Source organism: Pyrgilauda ruficollis, unplaced genomic scaffold (assembly GCF_017590135.1).
Source record: "Pyrgilauda ruficollis isolate IOZ18807 unplaced genomic scaffold, ASM1759013v1 scaffold177, whole genome shotgun sequence".
NCBI classification, from domain to species: Eukaryota; Metazoa; Chordata; class Aves; order Passeriformes; family Passeridae; genus Pyrgilauda; species Pyrgilauda ruficollis.
This window is the reverse complement of record NW_024516653.1, coordinates 670145-691775: the sequence shown is the minus strand read 5'-3', so window position 1 is coordinate 691775 and position 21631 is coordinate 670145. Positions and strand designations below refer to the sequence as shown.

Here is a 21631-nt window from a genome sequence, read left to right as displayed (position 1 = left end):
TCAGTGTAAAGATTGAAAAGTGCCAGAAAGGCATCCAAACTTCAGCTCTGTGAGTAGTCCTATTAATAACAGAAGTGAGTGATATTTTTTACTGACCAAAAATGCTTTAGATTTATATATTTTCTCTAAAGATAAAATAATTCTGAAAAGTGCAGAAGTGGGAGCTTATTTTGCCAGCCATTCACTGTATTGAGCAAATGAGCACCAGCCCAGCATTTCTGTTTACATGTTTTGTTTACTCACTACTGGGAACTTTGTGTGTTTATTATTGGCAAACTTCAGGCGTGCTATTCTAACCTAAGACTGATGAAACTTGGCTTTGAGTGGTGCTAAGGCCCAAAGTTCTGCTGCAAGGAAGAGTAATATAAAGAAAAGTGCATTTTTCTGGGAATTCCTTTCAAATGGATAATAACTTAGGATCTTGGAATTCATGTGAAAACTGGGAACAAACAAATTTAAAAAACCCTGTGTTATAAAAAATGTTCTATTTATGAACTGGTATCTTTTTATTATATTGTTTATAAATAGCAGAGATAAATCTAGCTAAAAGCTGTGTGTTTATGTCACACTGTATTCTGTTACTTGATTTCAGTTCACCCACCACTTCATACATACACACAAAACCTGCAGCGAGATAAAATGTCTGAATTTCTCAAAAAAAAATCCTTTTAAAGTTCTGTTGCACATGCAGACATTCCAGAGGACACAGGATGTGTGTGTTCTGCCTTTCTGTGTGGGATGGCTGTGTAAAATCCTGTGTGGAAGCCCCTGGGCCAAATGCTGCTGTCAAACCAAGAAGGTTTTTGCATACAATGAGATCACAGAAATTCTCTGCTTTGCAGGGAAACCTGGGAACTACACACAGGCTGTGTCCTGAAAGCCTTGGGAGTTGAAGTGATACATTTCACTTGCAAAGTCGGAAATTAATGGAATCAGGAGGCATGGATTTGCAGTAATTTGCTTGCCGTGGTTTGACTAGAATGCTAAAATTTAAAAATAAATCACCCATTTGACATACCCATTGCTATAAGGGGATATTTGAACACAGACTTCTGCACTTAGTTTGGAGATTTGCTTTATCAATACTGGAAACTTTCTGGAAAAATGTGGAAGGTACAGCTGTATTTTTTTCAGGTACAACTTCCATAACTCTGGATCAGTTGTCACGAGCAATTTTGGTTGAAACATTTTCATAAACATCTCCTACAAATCCTTTTGTGTTTTACCTAAGGGAAGTATCCTGGGAATTAAGTACTCAGTGGCTATTCTTGTCTTATCCAGATCTGAACTATGCATTTCACCCCCTTAGATCAGTGCCAAAATGTACATCCTCCCACTCTCTTTCATTCTTTGTCCTGAAGCAAACAAAATAAGGTAGAAAACACTAAACACTAAATGTATTTATTTAGGGAATTTGAGACTAAAAGTGTTTTCTCATTGCAGCTACTCAAACCTTATGAGCAGGTTGTATACTTATTTTCAAGCTGCATAAACATATCAGGTAGGCATAGGAAAGAGTGCTGGACTGCTCAATTGCTGTGTAAAACAGAGATGGTGGAAAAGCAGTGCAAAAATTAACCTGACTACAGAGCAAGTTATATCTTAGTTAGCCAGGAGTTTGGTGATTTTTTTTTTTAAAGGAAATATCTATGTCTAATTAGTTAAGAAATGTTTGATTGTGATTTTAGCTGGTTTTGATTCAGATCTGTGTTGCTGAAAGTAAAAAACCCTGACAAATTACCTCACTGCACCTGCAGAAAGGAACTCCAAGGACCCATACCCCTTAGAACTCAATCAACAGCTGAAGAACAAAATTCACTAAAGAATGTTTTAATAATTATCATATAACCAGAGATTAATTAGATGTCATAGAAGGGGACAAGTATCTTGAGAGAGTTAAGGAGTTGAAGGCTTATGCACCCCAGAAAACTTGATTTATACATTGCAGGTGCAATAGGGGAACCACTTCATGGGTTTGTATACCACAGAAAACTTAATTAATGGTAATGGTCCAGGCAGGACAACAAATTTACTGTTTACCTGGATAAAACTTGGGGTATCCATTAAACAAAGATAGATGAGATCTTCTGGTAGTGATTAAAAGAAACAAAACACTTATGCCATGATGCAATACAACAGGCAGACCTTTGGTAGTGTCTGTGAAAAATCTTGCATGTTTTACTGCTTATAAATGCCTGAAAATTATTGGGTTTCTGAAAATGTCTACAGTGAATAAATTCCCAATTTTAACTCAAAAATTTTATTAGGAATGTTCATCTAACAGCTCTTTGCTGTGAGATTTAAAACTCTTTGTTTCAGACTTGTCACTCAGCTGCCTCCTCTCTCTCTGCAGTCTCTGACAGACATAGCAAAAACTTAGGAAGATATTATTAAAGGGAGCAGCACAATCTTTCCTTCTTTCCAATAACCAAACAGAAATATTTATATTCTGATAATCAAGCTCTGGATGGCTCTGCAGTTCATGTAAGGACATTACCCTGCTTGACACTGGAAATGTTATTTCCCACTCATACCTTTGAGGAAATCATACTGCTGTGCCTGTAAAAGTGGCAGCTCATTTACCAGAGCTCTTGATGTCCTCATTCCAAGGCCAAGCAACATTTGCTCCTGTGAGCACACTTAATGCTTGAGAGATCCAAGACCCTGACATGAAAAAAACTGCTTTTTTTTTTTTCCTTTTTACAGCCCTGGAACGTGGCATTCTGTACAGCAGGCCTTGCACAGGAACTGCCCTTCACCCCAAGCTGCCAGGGAGATGAAAGGAGGGGAGGAGAACAACTGCAGACGTGATTTCCTCAAAATGTTTTTACCTTAGAACTCATCCCAGGCTAGGATGGAAACAGGTGGAGGATATAACAGATATTAACTTATTTACTTATTTGTTTGTATGCATTGCAAAATCACCTTTTGCTGTTGTTTCCTTTTACATCAGAGCAGCAGTGAGTGCACAATTAGCCCCTGCTGGTGTAACAAAAAAAGTCTGCATGGAGATCTCAATAATGGGAATAATGGTTTAATAGAGATAACAAAACTTTCCCTTCTGTATAGTTCTGACCAACCAGGCTGGTTTTGTTAGTGAATATACAATAAGTAGATTTTATTGTTCATGGCTAGGATGGAGAAACTAATTCTGTTTGGGTCAATATATAATAATTAGAATTAATCTCAATTAATTAGAAAAAAATTGTAGTACTATACCATTATTATCATAATCATTTTCATCCTTATTTTCATCATCATTATTATTATTTTCATTATTATTTATTATCATCATTATTATTAAAATAAATATTCCAGTATAAAGTAAGACGTATAGCCGGAAAATCAATAAAAACTTCCTTTTTCTTTCCCCCTTTCAATGAGAATACATTCTTTTGGGGGGGGGGGGGGGGGGGGGGGGGAAAGTGTTGAAAGAGAACAGAAGTCTACAAACTTTTCATTGTCCCTAAAATCCTTACTTCAAGATCTTACAATCTACAGCAGTTAAGTTTTTTGTACATGCACAGTAATATGAGCTGTGGAATTGCTATTTCTCAGTGACAAAACCTCAGCAGACCATTTTTTTCATAAAAATACATTTTAGTGAAAAATTTAAACGCATGCATTCATTCTCTAATTGCACTGGAATAAAAAATAAGGGATATTACAGTTTTCTTTCAAGGGATGTAACATTTTACCTTCATGATTCATTTTTCTGTTCCAGAGGGATACAAATATCAACTACAAGTTCTTCTCAGAGACTCACCTCATCATGGAATAACTGGATGCAATATATGTGTGAAAATACATTTTCACAACTGCAAATCCATGGAGGAGCTCTGTTATCTCCCTGAATGTTACAGCCCAGTGTCATCTTCTAACTTAGATCAGACTTGGTGGCTTGGACAGTCTGAAATACTCCTAAATGTGAAGCACCAGAAATCCAAGTATTTAATATCCAGTATTTACTTCGGGAGCAACTGACACAAAACATAACAAAAACCTCCAACATTTTCAGGTTCACTTAATTGTTTTACAGTTACTGGAATGCACTGGAAAAAATTTAAATATTTTGGCACTTAACAATTGGTTTCTTGTTGGATCTCTTTCATCTAAATGTGGCACATCTGTGCTATTGATAAATGACTCAGCCTTAGCGAGCATTGTTACAAGTTCTGTTTAATGAGTTAATAATTGTCTATTTCCAAGTGCAAAGGTTTAATCCGTTTTTTTTAACATGCTACAATGATTGTATTAATGCCTATGAAACTCTTTGATAGAGTGACGAGGCTCATTTTGCCTTCCTGCTCACATATTTTTATCAGTTAGCAATTAACCTTTACTAACTCTTTACTGAAACCAAACACTTACTTATGAGAGCACATTGAAGTGAAAACATTTTTCTGGAACTCCTTTCATAAAACTTTTCAATTAAACTCTTTTTTATGCAGCCTTTGGGTCACAAAGGACAGCAATGCTGTGAATAATAATAAAAGATGTGCTACAAAGAAAATATTGAATGCAAATATAAAATCTGCCTATGGCTGATTTAAGTAAGAGTTCTAAGTGAGATTAGGACTGAGTCTAATTTCTGGGGTGGGTTCACCTTTGTTGGCTCCCAAGTGTTCTATCACTTCCACAGGAAGGACAGGTGAGGAAAATAGAAAAAAATTAAGATAGAGAGATTATTTTTCTACTTTACAACTAAAACAGGCTTGACTTGGTGGAATTAATTAAATTCCCTGCAAATTAATTGCAACAGAGTAGGCTAGTCAGAAACAAACAAAAAAAAATTTTAAAAACCCAACTAAACAAAAACCCACAAACATAAACAGCAACAACAAAAGATCTCCTCTCTCCCAAAAAAAAGTTAAAAGACTCCCAACACACATACCAAAAAGCCACTCCACATTCAAACACCTCTACCCCTCTGTACCTAAAACCTCAAAACTCTCCTTATGAAAACCCAAGAGATGGCTTCACATGTACTCCTTGTGCCTGTGTGCATTTTCATCTCCCTCAGTTTATGACCACTTTAAAGGATTAAATTTTCACTGGGATTTCACAATTACATATTACAAATGCATTAGAAGGGTTTAATTTTCACTGACTGGTATTGTACAAACCTTCTCTTAACTCAGGTATTTGTTACTGATATTTGTAGGTTTGTGCATTTTTTTAAAGTGTTTTGATTAGCTGCATAAACCAAGAAATATTTAATTGATGAAATCCTATTGCAAAAGACAGCACTGAGAACATTTTTGCTGTTCTGTTTCAAAGCCACACTGAGGATGTTAACACCCTGGCACGCCGCCCACATCTCAGGAATTCACGGCTTTTAAAAACAGGTATTTGCGTGCTGGAGTCAGAGTGGGAGGATGAACACTTATGACACAGAACTGTGATTATCTGAAAAGTTTCTGCATTTTTCTCAGGTAACCTAAACCTATCTTCCATCCAGTGGAAGCACAGATGAAAATCATCAGGCTGCTGCATCCCTCCTCCAGGTTTAACTCCCTCCTAAGGAGCACAAGCATTCCTGAATAATGCCCTTTCCAAGTGAACATCCTGTTGGGCTTGGGACATAACGTGCTGCTGAGCAGATTGTTTAGCTTTATCACCACCAACTGGGTTCCTTAAAAAAAAAAAAAAAAAACCCCAAAAAAAACAACAAATCCTGGAGGAGTTAAGAGTCATTTCTTTTGTGAATTCAGTTTGTGATGAGGTGAAGAAGCCATGACGACCTCGGTTTCTTTAATTAAACATACACCTTGAAATAAATATTCTCCATCTGTTTGACTTGCCCATCAGGGCAGGAAAACCAGAATGGATTTCACAAAAAAATTAGGTGATGTTTTCTGAAATTTGGGCACCCTATCTGTGCAGCCAGTAAATGGTAAACTGGTATTGTCACGAGGAACTAAGTCACAGCTGCAAGAAGTATGGAATCATCCACCGGAGCAGGGAGGGAGTAATTTCCCACAATTTATTCAGCTTGGTTTTAAAAATACAGCACATTTTGTTTCCATAGATATGAAATGACTTTGCTACAAACTCAGCAGGACTCTGTCTTCTCATAATAAAGCTTCTACAATCAGAGATGGATCTTCTGAGCCGTATCTGGAGCTACAGTGATGAGGCTCCAGTCACACAGAACTGCAGTAACACAACAGAGAGCAGCTGCAGGCATAAACCACTTGATTATCTGATTTTTGAGTCTAATTATTATATGATAATATGCTACAATAGATTATATGATTTTTGGAGGTGATATTTTGAAGGTGATGTGCTTAATCAAAGGGTGGTTTTTAAGCTTTCTCTGTCAGCTTAGTTGGTTTTGGTAAGGGGAAAACTGAAGATGTGCAAAAATGGCAGCAAGGAGACCATGACTGAAATTAGTGTTTAACCAAGAATTTCTCTGTCCTCTCCCAAGGTCTTTCCTACCATCCCTACTATGCCTGAAGTGAGAACACAAAATCTTCTTTACAGCTGAGCCTGCATTAAAGATGCAGATGAGAATACATGTCTCAATACAGAATATTCATTTAGGAAATCCAGATACGGGGTTGTGAATCAACTGGCTTTTTTTTTTTTTTTTTTGGTTTGAAAAAATTCTTTTTTTTTTTTTTTTTTTTTTTTTTTTTTTTTTTTTTTTAGTAAATTCTACTATTATCTGATATATCTTACTGGGCCTGCTTCTGGATATTTTAAGAAGTGCCTAAATGAATTATTCTTCTGAAATTAAACTAGAAGTTGTGGTGGCTTTTTTGTGGTTTTTGCTCAGTGCCAGGTACAGGTCATGCTGACATAGAGAACTCCTTCATGTGAGTTACTGGAGGATTACATTTTCCCTGTTCCACAGTTCCCCTTACCTTCAACCCAGGAACTCCCTGTAACCCAGTGAAATCCCACAGAGATGATTTAATTGCAAGGAAGATGAAAATCAGCTTTTTGGCAGAACAGGATGTGACCAGTGCTATGCATCATTAAACGTAATGGGAAATGAGGTGAGAACAGCACAGAAAGAAGCACACTGTAATTTATCTCATTCTCACTGGGTTTCTTTAATAATTCTGAAGCACTGCAACATGACTGTCCTGAGGGACCAAACAGGGAAGGAGCTTTAACTGTTCCTGTTCTTTCTTCAGCTTTGTGCCTTTTCTAAGTCAAGACAATAGGAAATTTAAGTCCAGGAGCGAAATTTTTAAGTAAAGTCGCCATCCAAAGGTGCAGAAAAATGTCAAGTAGGGTTTTCAAAGGCCTGACTGGATACCTGATAATGAGGATGGCTAATTGATAAGTAGCTTCCAGTGATTATAATTGCAGTTAAGTGTCCAAGCACTGAAAATCCAGTAAGACCACAACAGGGATTTTGAATGAGGCACTGATGGTTTGCAGTCCTCGGGTAAGACAATCTAAAATACATAAAGGAAAAACAGTGTTCATGCATGAACCTGTTAATACTGGGAGTAAAAAACTGCACCTCTTAAATGTATTGGGTGTTCAGGGCCACATCACCAAGACCATAAATGCCTTGCTGTGATGTAACTCTTCTCAGGAAAATCACAGTTATGTTTGTTTTCCTGGAGTCAAGATGTTTCCAGTAGGAGTGATTTATCGACTGTGCTGTTCTATTTTTGTTAAAATGTACCTATCCAGCAGCTGGTATGTGCTGAAGAATTATGAGGCATCTGCTTGGATTTGTTTTTGTTGTTTTTGGTTTTCTCAACCAGTAATTAATAATACCTTGAGCACTGGTATTACCGTGCAATAATACCATCAGCTTAAAGCTTCTTAGTTCCCAGATGTCCTTGAGTGGGGGATGCTAAGTGCTCTTTGTTTTTCTAATACAGAACCACAGAATGATTTGGGCTGGAAGGGATCTCTGGAGCTCATCCAGTCCAGCCCCCTGCCCAGGCTGGGTCACCAGGTGACACAGGAACACATCCAGGTGGGTTTGGGATGCTTCCAGACAGGGATACTCCACAACCTTCCTGGGAAGCCATTCCAGTGCTCTGCCCCTCCACGGAACAAATCTATTCCTCCTGTTGTGGTTTAGTTTATTGCTCCGCACTGGGCACCACTGAACAGTCTGGCAGAATCCCCTCAGGAACTGCCTTGGAGACATTTACACGCATTAATTAATTCCGTCATAGCCTTGTCTTCTCCATGCCTTTATCTACTACACCCTTAAAGCTTATCAATTCCTTGATATCCCTGACTAGGGGATGGATCTGTTGCCTGTGCCACTGACGAGAATGCACTTTTTTTTTGATCCGGCTTGAAAGCACACCGAGACTCCACCGCAAACAACACTCGTCTTAAGGCATCCCACACCCCGCAAGGCTTGTGCCGAGCATCCCAGAGCCACACCAGCCGCTGTAAGGCCCATAAAGCCCTGCTTCCTTCTACTACGAGGTACTTCCACAGGGCAGGAGCCGGCAAGGAGGAGCCGCGGCCGGGCCGGCCCCTCAGCGCTCCCGCCCCGGACGGACGCGCTGTCCCGCCCCGCCACCGCGCTCCGCCCTTCCGCCGGGACATGGCGCAGGAGCCGCGGGGCATGGACGGCGACGTGGAGGACGGCGAGCTGTCCGGCTCCGACTCGGACATGCCCGGCGTCGGCTCCCCCGGACAGGTGAGGGTGGGCAGCGGCCGGAGCGCCGGGCTGAGGAGCGCCAGGACAGGGCTTGCGGGACGGGAAGGCCGCGGAGGCCGCGCCTGAGGGGGTTTTACCGGCGTGAGGCGCTCGTTCCTGGGCCGGGGCTTCTCCCGGGGCTGCTGGCTTGGCTGTCCCTGCGTTGGTGGCTGTCCCGGTACCGCCGGGGCCTCCCCGCGGAGCCGCTGCCGCGCCGGGCGCGTGGCGCGCGCGGGAACAATGGGGACAGCGGCGACCGTGAGGGCGAGCGGCCGGGGGACCTCGGAGAGAGCCCTGAGGGCTGCCAGCTGCCAGCCCCTGCACACCGCGGCTCGCCCGCGTCTCTCCGTGCCTGGCTAGAGATGCCAGCGCTGTCCCCGTGTCTCTCTGTGTCCCCTCGGCCAGCAGCCCGAAGTCCCCGGCTCCAGGAAGGAGCTGGAGCTGCTGCAGCCAGGCCAGAGGAGGCTCCAGGATGGGCAGAGGATGGAGCAGCTCTGCCGGCAGGAAAGGCTGGCACAGCTGCCATGGCTCAGCTGGGCAGGAGAAGCTTTGGGCTGAGCTCAGGGTGGCCTTGCAGGGCCCGAAGGGGCTGCAGGAAAGATGGACACAGACAATTGCCAAGGCCTGCAGGGACAGCACACAGGGAATGGCTCCCAGTGCCAGAGGGCAGGGCTGGCTGGGAGCTTGGGAATGGGGAATTGTTCCCTGGCAGGGTGGGCAGGCCCTGGCACAGGGTGCCCAGAGCAGCTGGGGCTGCCCCTGGATCCCTGGCAGTGCCCAAGGCCAGGCTGGACACTGGGGCTGGAGCAGCCTGGGACAGTGGGAGTTGTCCCTGCCATGGCTGGGGTGGCAATGGAGGGGCTTTGGGGTCCCTCCCAACCCAAACCAGTCTGTGATTGTCAGAGGATATGAGGAATTTACTCAGTGAGGAATTTGTACTGAGAGTATGAGGTATTCATGGCAGTGTACAGACAGATTTCAAAGATCAGTGTGTGACACTGTATGTGTAACAAATTTTATTTTCTCCAGTTGTTTTGATCTTAACGATATCTTTCGGAGAAATGAAGTGCAAGAAGTGTTCAGTCTTTTTTTATTTATGCTGGGTTTGGGCTTTTTGCATTACACTTGAAGTGAAAAGTTTGTATTTCATAACGTGGTAAGTCGAATACTTCCATTTTCCTGCTTGGAGAAATAAGAAACGGCACCGTGTTGATGAAAACAGTAAGACTAAAGAAAGAATTTCCATTTCACTTGAAAGTGAAGGAAGAGATCTTATTTTGAAAGATAATGGGACAGCATATAACTTTATGATAAGGAATCAGTCAGGGAATAACTGGAATTAGCAGTAAAAGCATTTTTTGAGTATTTGTATATTAGTGGAATGATTTTTTGGTGGAGGGTGTTTGTTCTAATTCATAAGACAGTTAATCCATGGTGTCTTGTTGGTTTAAAGGAGGAAAAATGGGTGGTTTTGTAAAGGTTCTGCTGTCCCCAAGTTGGTCATGTGCATGATCACAGAACACTCTTAGTCTGAGAACTGTCCCAGTGTTGTGGGTTTGGTTTTGGGTTTTATTTTTGGTCATTTTGTCTTCTGATTTAAAACTCCAGAGAGATTATTAACTTCTCTGACATTAGACAAAGCCCTGGTAGGTTGGTAGGTTGCTGTGCTGTTCTGGTATTTTACTGTTCTTAGAGCCTGCTGTGCATCTTGCATCTTTGTCCAGTTTGCACATATTCACCACTTTTCCAGTTCTGTAATAAATTTTGCTCAGCAAAGTTTGCCTCAAGGAGAAGAGCGGCCCCTGACGTGTTTCTGTGTCAGCCATGCTCTATTTCATGCCCGTGCACTCAAAAGGCAGGAGTTTCAAAGGATGCTCCTGTGCTGTGGCCCAAGAGATGCTCATGGAGGTCTGCATGGCCACAAGGGTCAGAATTACATATTTTAGCTAACTGACGATTTGATAGCTCTTCTGATTTTTATGAGTAATGGGTTTAAATTCGCTTTTTAATTGCAGAAGCTGCACGCTGGCAGTGATTCGTGCAGGCCCTTCCAGAGCAGCCTCTCATCCTGTGCTCCCAGTGTTCCTTACAGGACCACCAAGAGCCTGGACTCCAGCGAGGAGAGCGGCTCCGACTCCGACGACGACAGCTGCCTGTGGAAGCGAAAGAGGCAGAAATGCTTCAACTTCCCCCCTGCCAAACCTGAGCCCTTCCAGCTCAGCCAGAGCCACCAAAAACAGACTGCTCTGCGCGGGAAGAAGGTCAACAACATCTGGGGCGCCGTGCTCCAGGAGCAGAACCAGGATGCGGTGGCGACCGAGCTTGGGATTCTGGGCATGGACGGTTCAATTGACAGGAGCAGGCAGTCTGAGACTTACAACTACCTGCTGGCTAAAAAGCTGATGAAGGAAGCCCAGCAGAAGGAGGCAGAGACTTTGGATAAGGAGCTGGATGAATACATGCACGATGACAAGAAGACGTTGCCAGCAGAGGAGGAAAACGGGCAGGGCTTCCTCAAACGGAAGCGGCCCGTGAAAGACAGACTGGGGGAAAGGCAGGAGATGAAATACAAGGGAAGGTATGAGATAACTGAGGAAGATTCAGAGGAAAAAGTGGCAGATGAAATTGCTTATCGGTGAGTTAAATTACGGTGCATCTTCACTAAGTACTGGTGGTTGCTAGAAAGAAGTGGGAGGGAAGCTCCCCTGCTGCTAAATAAGGTGTCACACCACATTTATGCCTTGGGTTTTAGCTGTTGTATTTTTTACATTCTGTACTGCTTTAGTGTGTACTTCTGAGCTGCATATTAGGGCATGGTGAGCTCTCTTTACAGAGTAGGGAGACAAAACAATTCCTTCTCTAGCTGGGGACCAAGGACAGATGATCCAAATTTCATGCCCAAGAGCATAAACAACAGTGGAATGAAGGAGAAAAACAAGAAGGATGCGACTGCATGGGCTGGAACTGTTACTGGACAATTAACTCCAATATGCAGATGGAGCAGAGCTTACAAAAGTGAGAGACCCTGTGACTGGTCATCCATTTTTGTGACCATTTTGGGTTCACCTGGGATGTAGCCCTGGCTGGGCTCTTGTGCTGCCCAAGATAGATCTGTTGAGGCCTTCTAATAAATCCCTACTTTATTCTTTAACTCGGTCTAGACTCTGTTCTAGGTCAGCCTTCTCCAGGCATAAAGATCACAAAAAGCATTTCCAAAATCCTGGGATAAAAATGCATCACTGTGGCTGGTGATCTTGTAGAAACATCCAAATAATACTGCCTGTTTCTTCAAATTTTTATATTTTTATTTACAGAGCCACTAGCGGAGTTTGTTATCTTGGAACAGGGCAAGGAAAAATACTGCTTGTCATTATACAGATTTAGTAGTGGCATTTTTGAGGAAATACTCAATGGTTGTTTCAAGTTTGACACTAGTGCACACATGCTGTGGTCACCACAAAAGTCTGTTCTAAACCTTTGAAACTGTAGATAACTTGGACAGTGCAGTGTTCTGGATGGAGTTAAACTGCCACGCTCCTCTTTTAGTGGTGCAAGGGAAGAAAATTTTGTTAAATGGGAAACAAGGCTTAGAATATTTACTGACACTTAGCTTGACATTTAAATAAAACTTCTTTATTGGTCATAGTTGCTTTTATACATGTGGTATTACTTCAGAATCTGGTAATACTACAGCAATTAGTTATTAATGCTGTTAATAGTTCTGGGTAGTTCCTCATTTCTTAATTTGAAAAGTTAAAGCGTATTTCTTGCAATAAACTACTTTTTGTTGTATAGAGCTACAATTCTAATTGTAGTAGCAGTAGCACTGAGCTGTATCAGTAGGGTTCTGGTTGTAGTGTCATTTTTTTGTTGTTTTGTTTGCTTTTTATAGATTATCGTAGATTAGTCAATAAACTGATTCTTCTTTGTTATGTAGGTTTGACTGAAATGGCACATGATACAGGGGAGCTTTTATACTTCCTGTTTTCTCCAGTTGCTGATTTAACTGTAAAAAGTTAATTTTAACTGTTAAATGCACAAGAAGCTTTTATACTTCCATTTCAGAGGTCTGTGCTGGTCTTTGCAGTTTCGTATTTGGTTTGATATTTCACACATCAATAGAAGAAAAATAACCACTCAAGGCATTTTCATTGAAACAAGTTTTAAAAACGCATGCTTCAGGGAAAAAACATGCTTCAGAAGCTCAGTATTTTGAAATCTGATGCAGTAAACCATTTAAACACATTTGAGCGCATAGACTCTTCAGCACAAAATGAATTACTCATTGTGGAAGTTCCACAGTCAGTTATACTCCAGGAATTATCCTGACAACAAATGTGCCTCTTCTTTTTTTCCCCTCTCTGTCAGACTTTGTGAACCAAAGAAGGACTTAATTGCTCGAGTAGTGAAGATAATTGGGAAGAGAAAAGCCATCGAGCTGCTGATGGAAACAGCTGAAGTAGAACAGAATGGTGGACTGTTCATCGTGGTAAGGAAAATGTCACCCTGTGGGTTTGCCAGGCTCAGGGAGGGCAACACAGCTCTTCACTTGTAGAATTTTCACAGTGCTGTTCCAAGTCTCTTGTGCTGGACATGTTTTCCTGGAGTTTTATGACCGTCCCTTGCCATGAAACTCCCCTAATAAACATCAAAGAAAATCTGTGTAACCCCTGAAAAAATAATCTGTATAACCTTCCAGGATTTGAGCAAAGAATAAGGTGAATGAACCTGGAAATTACCCAGGTTCATGTGCTGAGACTGGTGTCCGATTTGCAGGGATAATGCTGTGTCTGTTGCTGTTGCTCTCCTTGGAATCTTCCCCTCATCTTTGAGGATGAAGGATTCTCAGGTTTGGAGTAAAAACCAGCACTTCCAACATCCCATTTGGAGAGTAACTCCCAAAAGGAAAACTGTTAGCTTTATTAAGGAACCACTGGCTTGTGAATCAGCAGAGCAAAACTGAGCACTGATTTCTGTTTGAAAACCCTGTACTCCTTGGTTAGGTTGTACATTTTTGGCCTGTTATTTTTCTTCTAAATAATGAGCCTCAGTGCAAAAAACACAGTGGGTAAGAAAAGCTGTGGGTGAGGAAAAAGCAGGTGAGAATGAGGAATTACTTTCACTTGATTGCAGTTTTTAAGCTCCATCACTTGGAAGTAGAGAGGATGCAAAAAACAAGTAGGGGAACACAATTAAAAAAAAAAAAAAAAAACCACAAATAAATAAAAAACAAAACAATGACCCCCTCCTTCAAAAAAGAAAAGGCAACAAATTCCAGCTAGCTGGTTGTGTTAGAAGCATTCTGTTGTCTTGAAAGTGCAATGAAAAAGTGTTTAACAGGGAGAGGAAGGGACACAGCTGCTGGTGGCACAGGGTGCTTTGGGAGCAGATCAGAGTACACTCTTTGAAAGAAGGCAGATCACAAAAGGCACCATGAAATGCAGGTGATAAAAATACGTTCACATGTGCTGTTTCAAGAACCTACTTAAAACCTGACCATCCCTCTTCTTGGAATTTTTAGATTATAGAGTACTTTATTTAGCAGGAAAGTATCACATTTTGCACCAGTGTCATCCAGTTTTTACTGGAGTAAAAGCAGTGTTTTATACTTCAAATTTTAATTGAATAATATTGTGATAATTAGCTCATGTAATTTACAGAGGTTTCAAAGCTGAGCCCATTCTATGCACTGCTGTTGCTGCACTGAAAACTTCTGGGCCAAACATCTGGTGGGGAGGAATTTTAAAGTACAGGTTGTGTTTGCTATGCCTTCAACAGAAATGCAAAATCCTGTAGATAACACAGACAAGTTGTAGCATTTCTGAGCACAATTATAAAAAAACCCTGGGATGAATATAATTTTATTAGATTTGTTTTAGACATTTTACTGGTCTTATGTGTTAGGAATGCTCTGAGTGTTTAACCTAGTGCATAACTTGTTGCAAATAGCTGTGAGAGTAGTTAGAATATTATTTGTACTTTGTTTTTTCACTACCAAAATCAGGTTTAGTGTGTGGTTTTAACAATTTAACATTATGTTCTAAGCGAGTTTTTTTGTAACTTCATTATTTTCCTGTCCAGATTTAGCAGGCTGATTGTTGACCTTCATATGACTAATTCAGTCACAAATGAGACACAGCCAAGGTTATTTTCATGTGGTATTTGACACGCCAGAACTTAAATTGGCTTCATTCTGTCTCAGCACTGAGTGTTGCCTTAGAGGCTGTGTTTTTGTCAACACTTAGCATTAAGCATGCTATCCCTAATTTCCTCTCTCCCTATTAAGAATGGCACCAGGAGAAGAACACCTGGGGGTGTTTATTTAAACCTGCTGAAGAACACACCGAGCATCAAAGAAGAAAAAATCAAGGTAAAAATGTCAGGAATTCAAATGCACATTCTCGTTTGGGTTTTTTCTTCCTACTAGAAATGTCACAACTGGAACTCTCTAACTTCTAACAAATGTAACTGTGTATTCCATTGAAACCAGGCTTTCACATTCCAAAGACAGGCAAAAGATAAAAAACCTACTCAAAAATTGTTGAATTGCCATTAACTCTAAGCAGAAAGGACTCACTTTTGCATGTTGCCAGTCACAAAAACCTGTTGAGGAAGATGAGGTTGTAGACTCTGGCAGAGGTAAATGTTAGATTTTCCTGATTTGTGTATTTGTATTCTTTACAGCAAAGTTGCCCACATTGTGTTTCTCCCCTTGGAGCTTTGTGTCATTGTGCATGGATTGAATGCAGGCCTCCCAGCAGAATATTTTTGTCCTCCAGCTGTGGCCCCAGGCAGAATTTCTCATTAAATCAGTTGATGAATTGCTCATTGGGTTCATCTGTGCTGCTCTTTAAATCAGTTCTGTAAGCTTGTAAATATTATTTCTCTGAGATCTTTTAACTTAGTGAAGAAAATACCAACTTTTTTTTTTTTTTGGTGGCATATGCTACTTTATTAAAAAAGTTTTTGTTAGAGTTTTTATTTTGCTTGCAGGTGACTACAGGTAATTTTGTAAACCTTTCTAGGGTCTGGTACTGGGAATTGAGAAAAAAGTCAACTTTATGTCAACATTGAGATTGTTTGAAGAAAAAAAAAAGAGACAGGAAAATAAAATCCTGACATCCTTTCATAGCTTGCAGTGGTCAGAAAAAAAAATTAAAAGTTGCAAGGCTGATCACTTTACACTATTAGAAAGTAAATTTTCTGTTGTACCCCTTTTTCTTAAGTGCAGTCTTTTCTCACACTTCTGCTCTCAATAACAAGTAGCTTACTTAAATATTGACCAGTATTTGTAGTATTTTCTTTTTATTACTTCACTTTTTTTTTTTTTTTCTTTTTTTTTTTTTTTTTTTTTTTTTTTTTTTTTTTTTTTTTTTTTTTTTTAGGAAATACCAGTAAAATGAATGTGCAAAAACTTTTTGTTGTTTACTTGTTTTCTTTCAAGGAAATATTCTATCTGGAAAACCAGAAGGAGTATGAAAACAAAAAAGCTGCCAAGAAGAGGAGGCTACAAGTTCTGGGGAAGAAGATGAAAAAGGCCATCAAGGGGCTCAACCTGCAGGAATATGATGATGCATCTCGTGAGACTTTTGCCAGTGACACAAACGAGGCTCTGGCTTCCCTGGATGACCTGCAGGAAGGGCACCACGAGGCAAAGATGGAACCTGAGGATACTATTGAAATTGATAATGCCCATGATTTGGAGATCTTTTAGTTACTAATGCTCTTGATACAGAGTCTCTATAAAAACATGTTAAATGAGCCTTTCTTGTAATCCCGTGGCTTCTAGTTTTCAAAGCATGGGGAATACTTGATGCTGAAGAACAGGAGGTAATTCTTAGCTAAATTTAACAGCATGAAAGACTTTTAATTGTCCTGTTACTTGTTTGCTGAGTCCTCAGAACCTGTTAAGATTTTTCTAGATAAGAGCCCTGCGTCACCTTAGGAAGTGTTTTTAGTCACATGTTAGGTTTAGGAGTTAAGGCTATGTTTTAACCAAATACTTCTCATTTAATTTGCTGAAGTTCACAAAGTCATCAGATGAGCAATGCTCTTTACTACAGATGAACAGAAAAAACAGAATAATTTTAGTCTTGATATAAATGATCATATATTCTTAATGTGGCAGTGTATTGACAAAAACAGTATTTATAGGATTAAGACCTGTAAAAAGAGATTGGTTTGTGAAATAATTTTAGTGGTCAGTGACCTTTGAATAACAACCTTGTAAATAAGCAGTATTGAGCAATGTATGCTTCATATTTCTGCAGTATTTTCAATCTTTGTATTCCAGTGGTGACTTGAGCTTCCTATCTGTTCTGTCTAAACATTTTCCATGATTAGACACACACCTAACTTCCATGGATCTTTTTGTTTGCAGACAAATATAACTGAACACCTTCAGAGTAGTGAGATTTTACTGAGCTGTGTTCCCTTCAAGGGTCTGTAGACTGTACATGCAGATATAAACCCTTTACCTCGCAGTTCTTGTTTCTTTCCTCCTCCTGTGTGCAGTGAGATAATGTGCAGCTTGCAGAAGATCGGGAGTTTTTCTGTGCTGACTCTTGCAGGGGATATTTTTTTTGTTATTTACTTGATGCAGGAAACTGTTGCGTAGTTTGTTAGTTCGGCCGAAAACAGTTTTTTTGTTGAATATTGTTTTTAATATAGCTGAAGAACATGTGCAACACTGATATCTGTGTCTAAAGTATTTTGTCACTACTGAGTTTTGGCTTTTTTTTTTGTGAGTAGACACTATTCAGCCCAACTTTTGCCCATAAATTTTGCTCACCTTTTAGTTCTTGAGTTTCAGAAGGAAAGTGCGTCACTAAAACACATAATCTGTTTATGAAATTGAACAATTCAGTACTGCTAAGAACAGGCATTTAAAGGATTGCAGCATTTGAAGAAACATTTCTTACATAACAACACATTCCATTACCTGCCTTACTAAACCTGGGTTTTGACTTTTCTGCTTTTTATCTGTTCACATGTCAGAGCTCCGAATTGTTAAAAGGTTAATCAGATGTGCAGCATGCCTTTGCTGGTAGTAGTTGCTCGTGCTGAAATAACAAAATTTCTTATTTTTTCATTAATTTTCCTAACCAGTGACGGTCAGAGTAAACTGATAACTTCTGTAAAGGAAACAGAATTTTGTGCTGTTTAATTGTTTTGGGACTATACCATTTCATCCTGGTTTTGGGAACTGCTTGGGGATATGTCTTAACTCTCTTCTGGATAGAATCAGCAAATTGTAACGTTGGTTTAAGCAACTTTTTTATCGTTATGTAATTTGCACTGTGTATTTTTTTAATGTTAATATTTCTAATGTTGATTTCCCAGGCAAGGGGTACTGAAATGGTGTGTAAAGTGTTGTCTTTAACAAAAGGGTGATATGGGCATTAAGCAGCTGGAGAGGGCAGTGAGGATAGGGAGGGGTCTGCAGGGGGGTCTAGGGGCTGAGGGCACTTTGAGGGTCTGTTCAGCTGGAGGAGACTGAGGGGAGATTCATTGGGGTCTTCAAAATCCTCAGGAGGGGAAGAAGAGGGGCAGGCACTGATCTTTTCACTCTTCACTCTGCTGACCAGTGACAGGACCTGAAGCCTGAAGCGGGGTCAGGGTTTTCAGGTTTAGATTGGGTATCAGGAAAAGGTTCTTCCCCCAGAGGGTGTTTGGGCACTGGAACAGATTTCCCAGGGCGGTGGTAACAACACCAAACCTGACAGAGTTCAGGGAGTGTTTGGACACTGCTCTGGTCAGGCACAGGGTGGGATTGTTGGGGCCAGGAGCTTCCAACTCAGCAGATTCCACGCTTCAGTTTCCTCCCAGTGTCCAAGAGACCTTTTCTTACCTCGTGGCTGTTGTCTGTTTTCCCTGGCTTTCAGTGGAGTCCTTCCAACAGCCAAAAATCAGAATGATGAGTAGCCAAGTCTTCAGGCTTGCTCCACCAGCAATCTTGTGTTTGGCATCAAACAGGTTGCATTAAGCAGCACCAGTTTCTGTGTGGTGCTGCAGTTGAGACTGAAGTTTTCTCTCTCAGCTCCTAATTAAACCTCCAGTCTTCCTGGGCTGATCCCTGCACAGGGAGCAGCCCTGCCTGTCTCTTGTCTAGGGGCAGATCTATGTAGATTTTGGTAGCTGATCTTCTGCAGACAAAAATGCAAGCAACACGGGTTGGGGTTTGAGCTCTTCAGGTTTCTCTGATGAGCAGGTATGGTTGAGGCATTATTTTTGCTGGAAATAAAGACTGTACTGCTGGTACAAACATTACCCTCCATCCCATAAACTACCCCAGCATAACGAGCCATCTCTGTTATACCCGAAGAAGATGCTGAAAAAATGAGGGAAATGTGCTTTGGTCTGAAAACACAAAGCTTGTTTATAACCAAAGACCTTTTGCTACCTTGCGTCCAAAATTCCAGTGATTTTCAGTACAACTGGAAAAAATAGTTTATTAATGATTCAGTTTAACTGTGGATCTTGAAAGCATCATTTGAAGTATAATTGCAATTTTACAGATTTTCCTTCCCCTTCCAAGTAGATGATCTCATTAAGGTGTTCTTTTCCTCTCTGGGCTTATTAACTGCTGTTCACCAAAATTCTCACCAAGCATGGAATGACGCAGTTCAGGGTATGAGGGTGACGGGAAAAGGAAGTGATTGTATAATTATGACAATTTTTGTTACAGAGAAGATGAATTTCTTGTATTTTTTCAGAGTAAAGGTGAAGGATAGACTGAGTAATAAAGACAATTCTTGAGGTGTTTTTTTTTGAAATTCCAAGTATTTATCAGTCATAAAACTTCAGTGTGACAATGCTCATTATTTATCCCCTTAACTCAGACCATCCTATGACTCAGACAAGTAAGTCAGAGGCAGTATTTTTAAAAAAATACATTTATTTCAGTGTACAGAGGAGAATTCATGGCTCCAGTGCATAGAGGCTTACTTGGTGCCCTGCTCCTGCTCTAACTCTTACTGGTCAGCAGCACCTCAGAGATCCAAGCCTTTTTCTGACCCACTCTGGGGCTTCAGTGGATCTGGGAATATCCATCTAGTCTTGGACCTTTGGCGTCACAATTTGCTTTAGGGATTCCAGGAACGTGACAGAGACAATGACTGCAATTTCCTGCCACCACCTCTTGGATTCAGTAGGCAGCTGGAAAACATGTGGAACCTTTGCAGCAGCTGTGACCTCTTGGTGATTTTACACCTCATGCATCCCATCTTACTCATGATGTGCCAGACCTAAGAATTTCTTGCAGAATTGCTTTTTTTTATTTGAAAATTACATATTTGAAGGTTTCTTGCCACCCCCCCCCATCTGCAATGCTAATAAGATGCCACTTTTTCGGAGCTGTGGGAGGAACACTCAGCTGTGATACATTTAATATTGCCCAGCCAAATGCATTTTTAGAATCACAAACATCCGGACCTAAATAATGGTAAAAATGAGGAATGTGTATCTGAAGGGAGATTCTACACACAATTTAGCTATTTTAGATGCCTTTCAGATTGTTGGGGTTCTTGTTTTTTTTTTTTGCTTGACCAGAAAGATTTGTTTAGTTATTTAAAGAAACAAAAAAAACCCAAAAAATTTTGTATCATTAAATACATACAGAAAAAAAAAAAACTATCTTGAAAACTTTTCCCCAAATACAGTGTTTTATTAATTGAAAACTTACTAGTGATTCAATATATGAGCATTAAGACATAATCCCTTTGAAAAGTATTCTCATTTTTCTGTGGAAGATGCACTTTTTTAGTTTGCCATCTGCATTTTTCATTTTTCTGTTGCAGATTAATGGTGTTTGGGTTTTGGTTTTTTCCCCCCAGTGGACAGTACAGTAATGATTTTACATTCAATGTTTAGTTACCACTTCTGAGTTTTGTACTGACACCCTTTCAGCCACTGAAATTTCTTTATTCAACATGCAGAACTGGGGGAAATAGATCCTGGAAGATCATTCTGTTTTGGAGCACCAGGAGAGACCTTGCCATGCAGATGAAAAAAATGCCTCAAAAAAAAAAAAAAAAAAAAAACCCTTGAGAAATTTTAGTTGCTGATATCCTCACACATTCCCATTTCCAAGTGTTGGGCAACTGTGATTGCTTTTCCATTTGGAAAACTTAGGAGCTGCTTTTTTCTTTTAGAAAACAAACTGGAAGATAATAGGTATGTAATGTTTAAATGGCATATAAAATGGCACCAAACTGTTGTGTAGACTACTTTCTTTACAAAGAAAAAATTTTAAAACCCCACCAATTTGCTGTTGACATGCTTTCCTTGGTAAAGAATATGACAACCTAAAATATTTAGCACTCAGGGCTTTGGTGGAAAATCAGAATGTCTGTGTAGATGTACAGGAACTATGTAACAGCCCAATCTTCTTATTTTTCCCTAAGTGGTCTCAAATCTAAAAAACAATTGCATTTATATTTACATAGGAAAAAACATGAACTATATCTTGCACCTTGTTGCTCTTCCATTAAGAACTTCTGTCATGGTGATTAAAGATCTATGGTTGACTCAACATTCTTCTCTACAGAAGTTGCTAGTAATACTGAGTCCATTTCCATGCTTTAGGAACAGGTAACACCTGTCTGCTTTTATTTGTTTTTTATTTTTAATGTTATTCCTCTGAGCTGTTTCCCGCAAACTGCCTAATTTCTTACCTTACACAGATATTCCCCAGTGAAAGGCACTGAAGATGAAGTTGTGCCAAAACATCCTCAGTATCTCTCAAAAGACTGGAGCTTTTTGCAGGCTTGGATGCTCCAGTTTAGCCAAAAGAGTGTAGAGCAGGTGAATTCCTGAGCACCACAGCTGGAAAGTGCAATAATCTGCAGATTGAAGAATAATTGAATGGAAAGATCAGGGAGCAAGCAGGTAAAGAAGGGTCTGGTCTTCAGGATTCCTTACCTTGAAGATACATTTTCCTGGGTTCTGCCTGCCCTGGGCTCTCAGAAATACTCTGCTTAGCAGACAGCTCTGGGA

At 40.4% G+C, this 21631-nt stretch overlaps 1 protein-coding gene across 1 annotated transcript; it reads left to right on the top strand.

Moving 5' to 3' along the window:
• The first annotated feature begins 8514 nt into the window (after positions 1-8514).
• PHAX (phosphorylated adaptor for RNA export) lies at positions 8515-17989 on the top strand. The gene is made up of 5 exons (XM_041464262.1): positions 8515-8635; positions 10651-11270; positions 13004-13124; positions 14922-15005; positions 16080-17989. Exons 1-5 carry the CDS (start codon positions 8540-8542, stop codon positions 16347-16349), a joined length of 1191 nt encoding a protein of 396 aa, XP_041320196.1. The 5' UTR covers positions 8515-8539; the 3' UTR covers positions 16350-17989.
• The last annotated feature ends 3642 nt before the right edge of the window (positions 17990-21631 follow it).

Bases quoted from the DNA above. Each gene is read 5' to 3' on its own strand.
- PHAX (XM_041464262.1), top strand. From the start codon at position 8,540: ATGGCGCAGGAGCCGCGGGGCATGGACGGCGACGTGGAGGACGGCGAG. The intron at 11,271-13,003 runs GTGAGTTAAATT...CCTCTCTGTCAG, and splicing joins GCAGATGAAATTGCTTATCG to ACTTTGTGAACCAAAGAAGG. The intron at 13,125-14,921 runs GTAAGGAAAATG...CTCCCTATTAAG, and splicing joins ATGGTGGACTGTTCATCGTG to AATGGCACCAGGAGAAGAAC.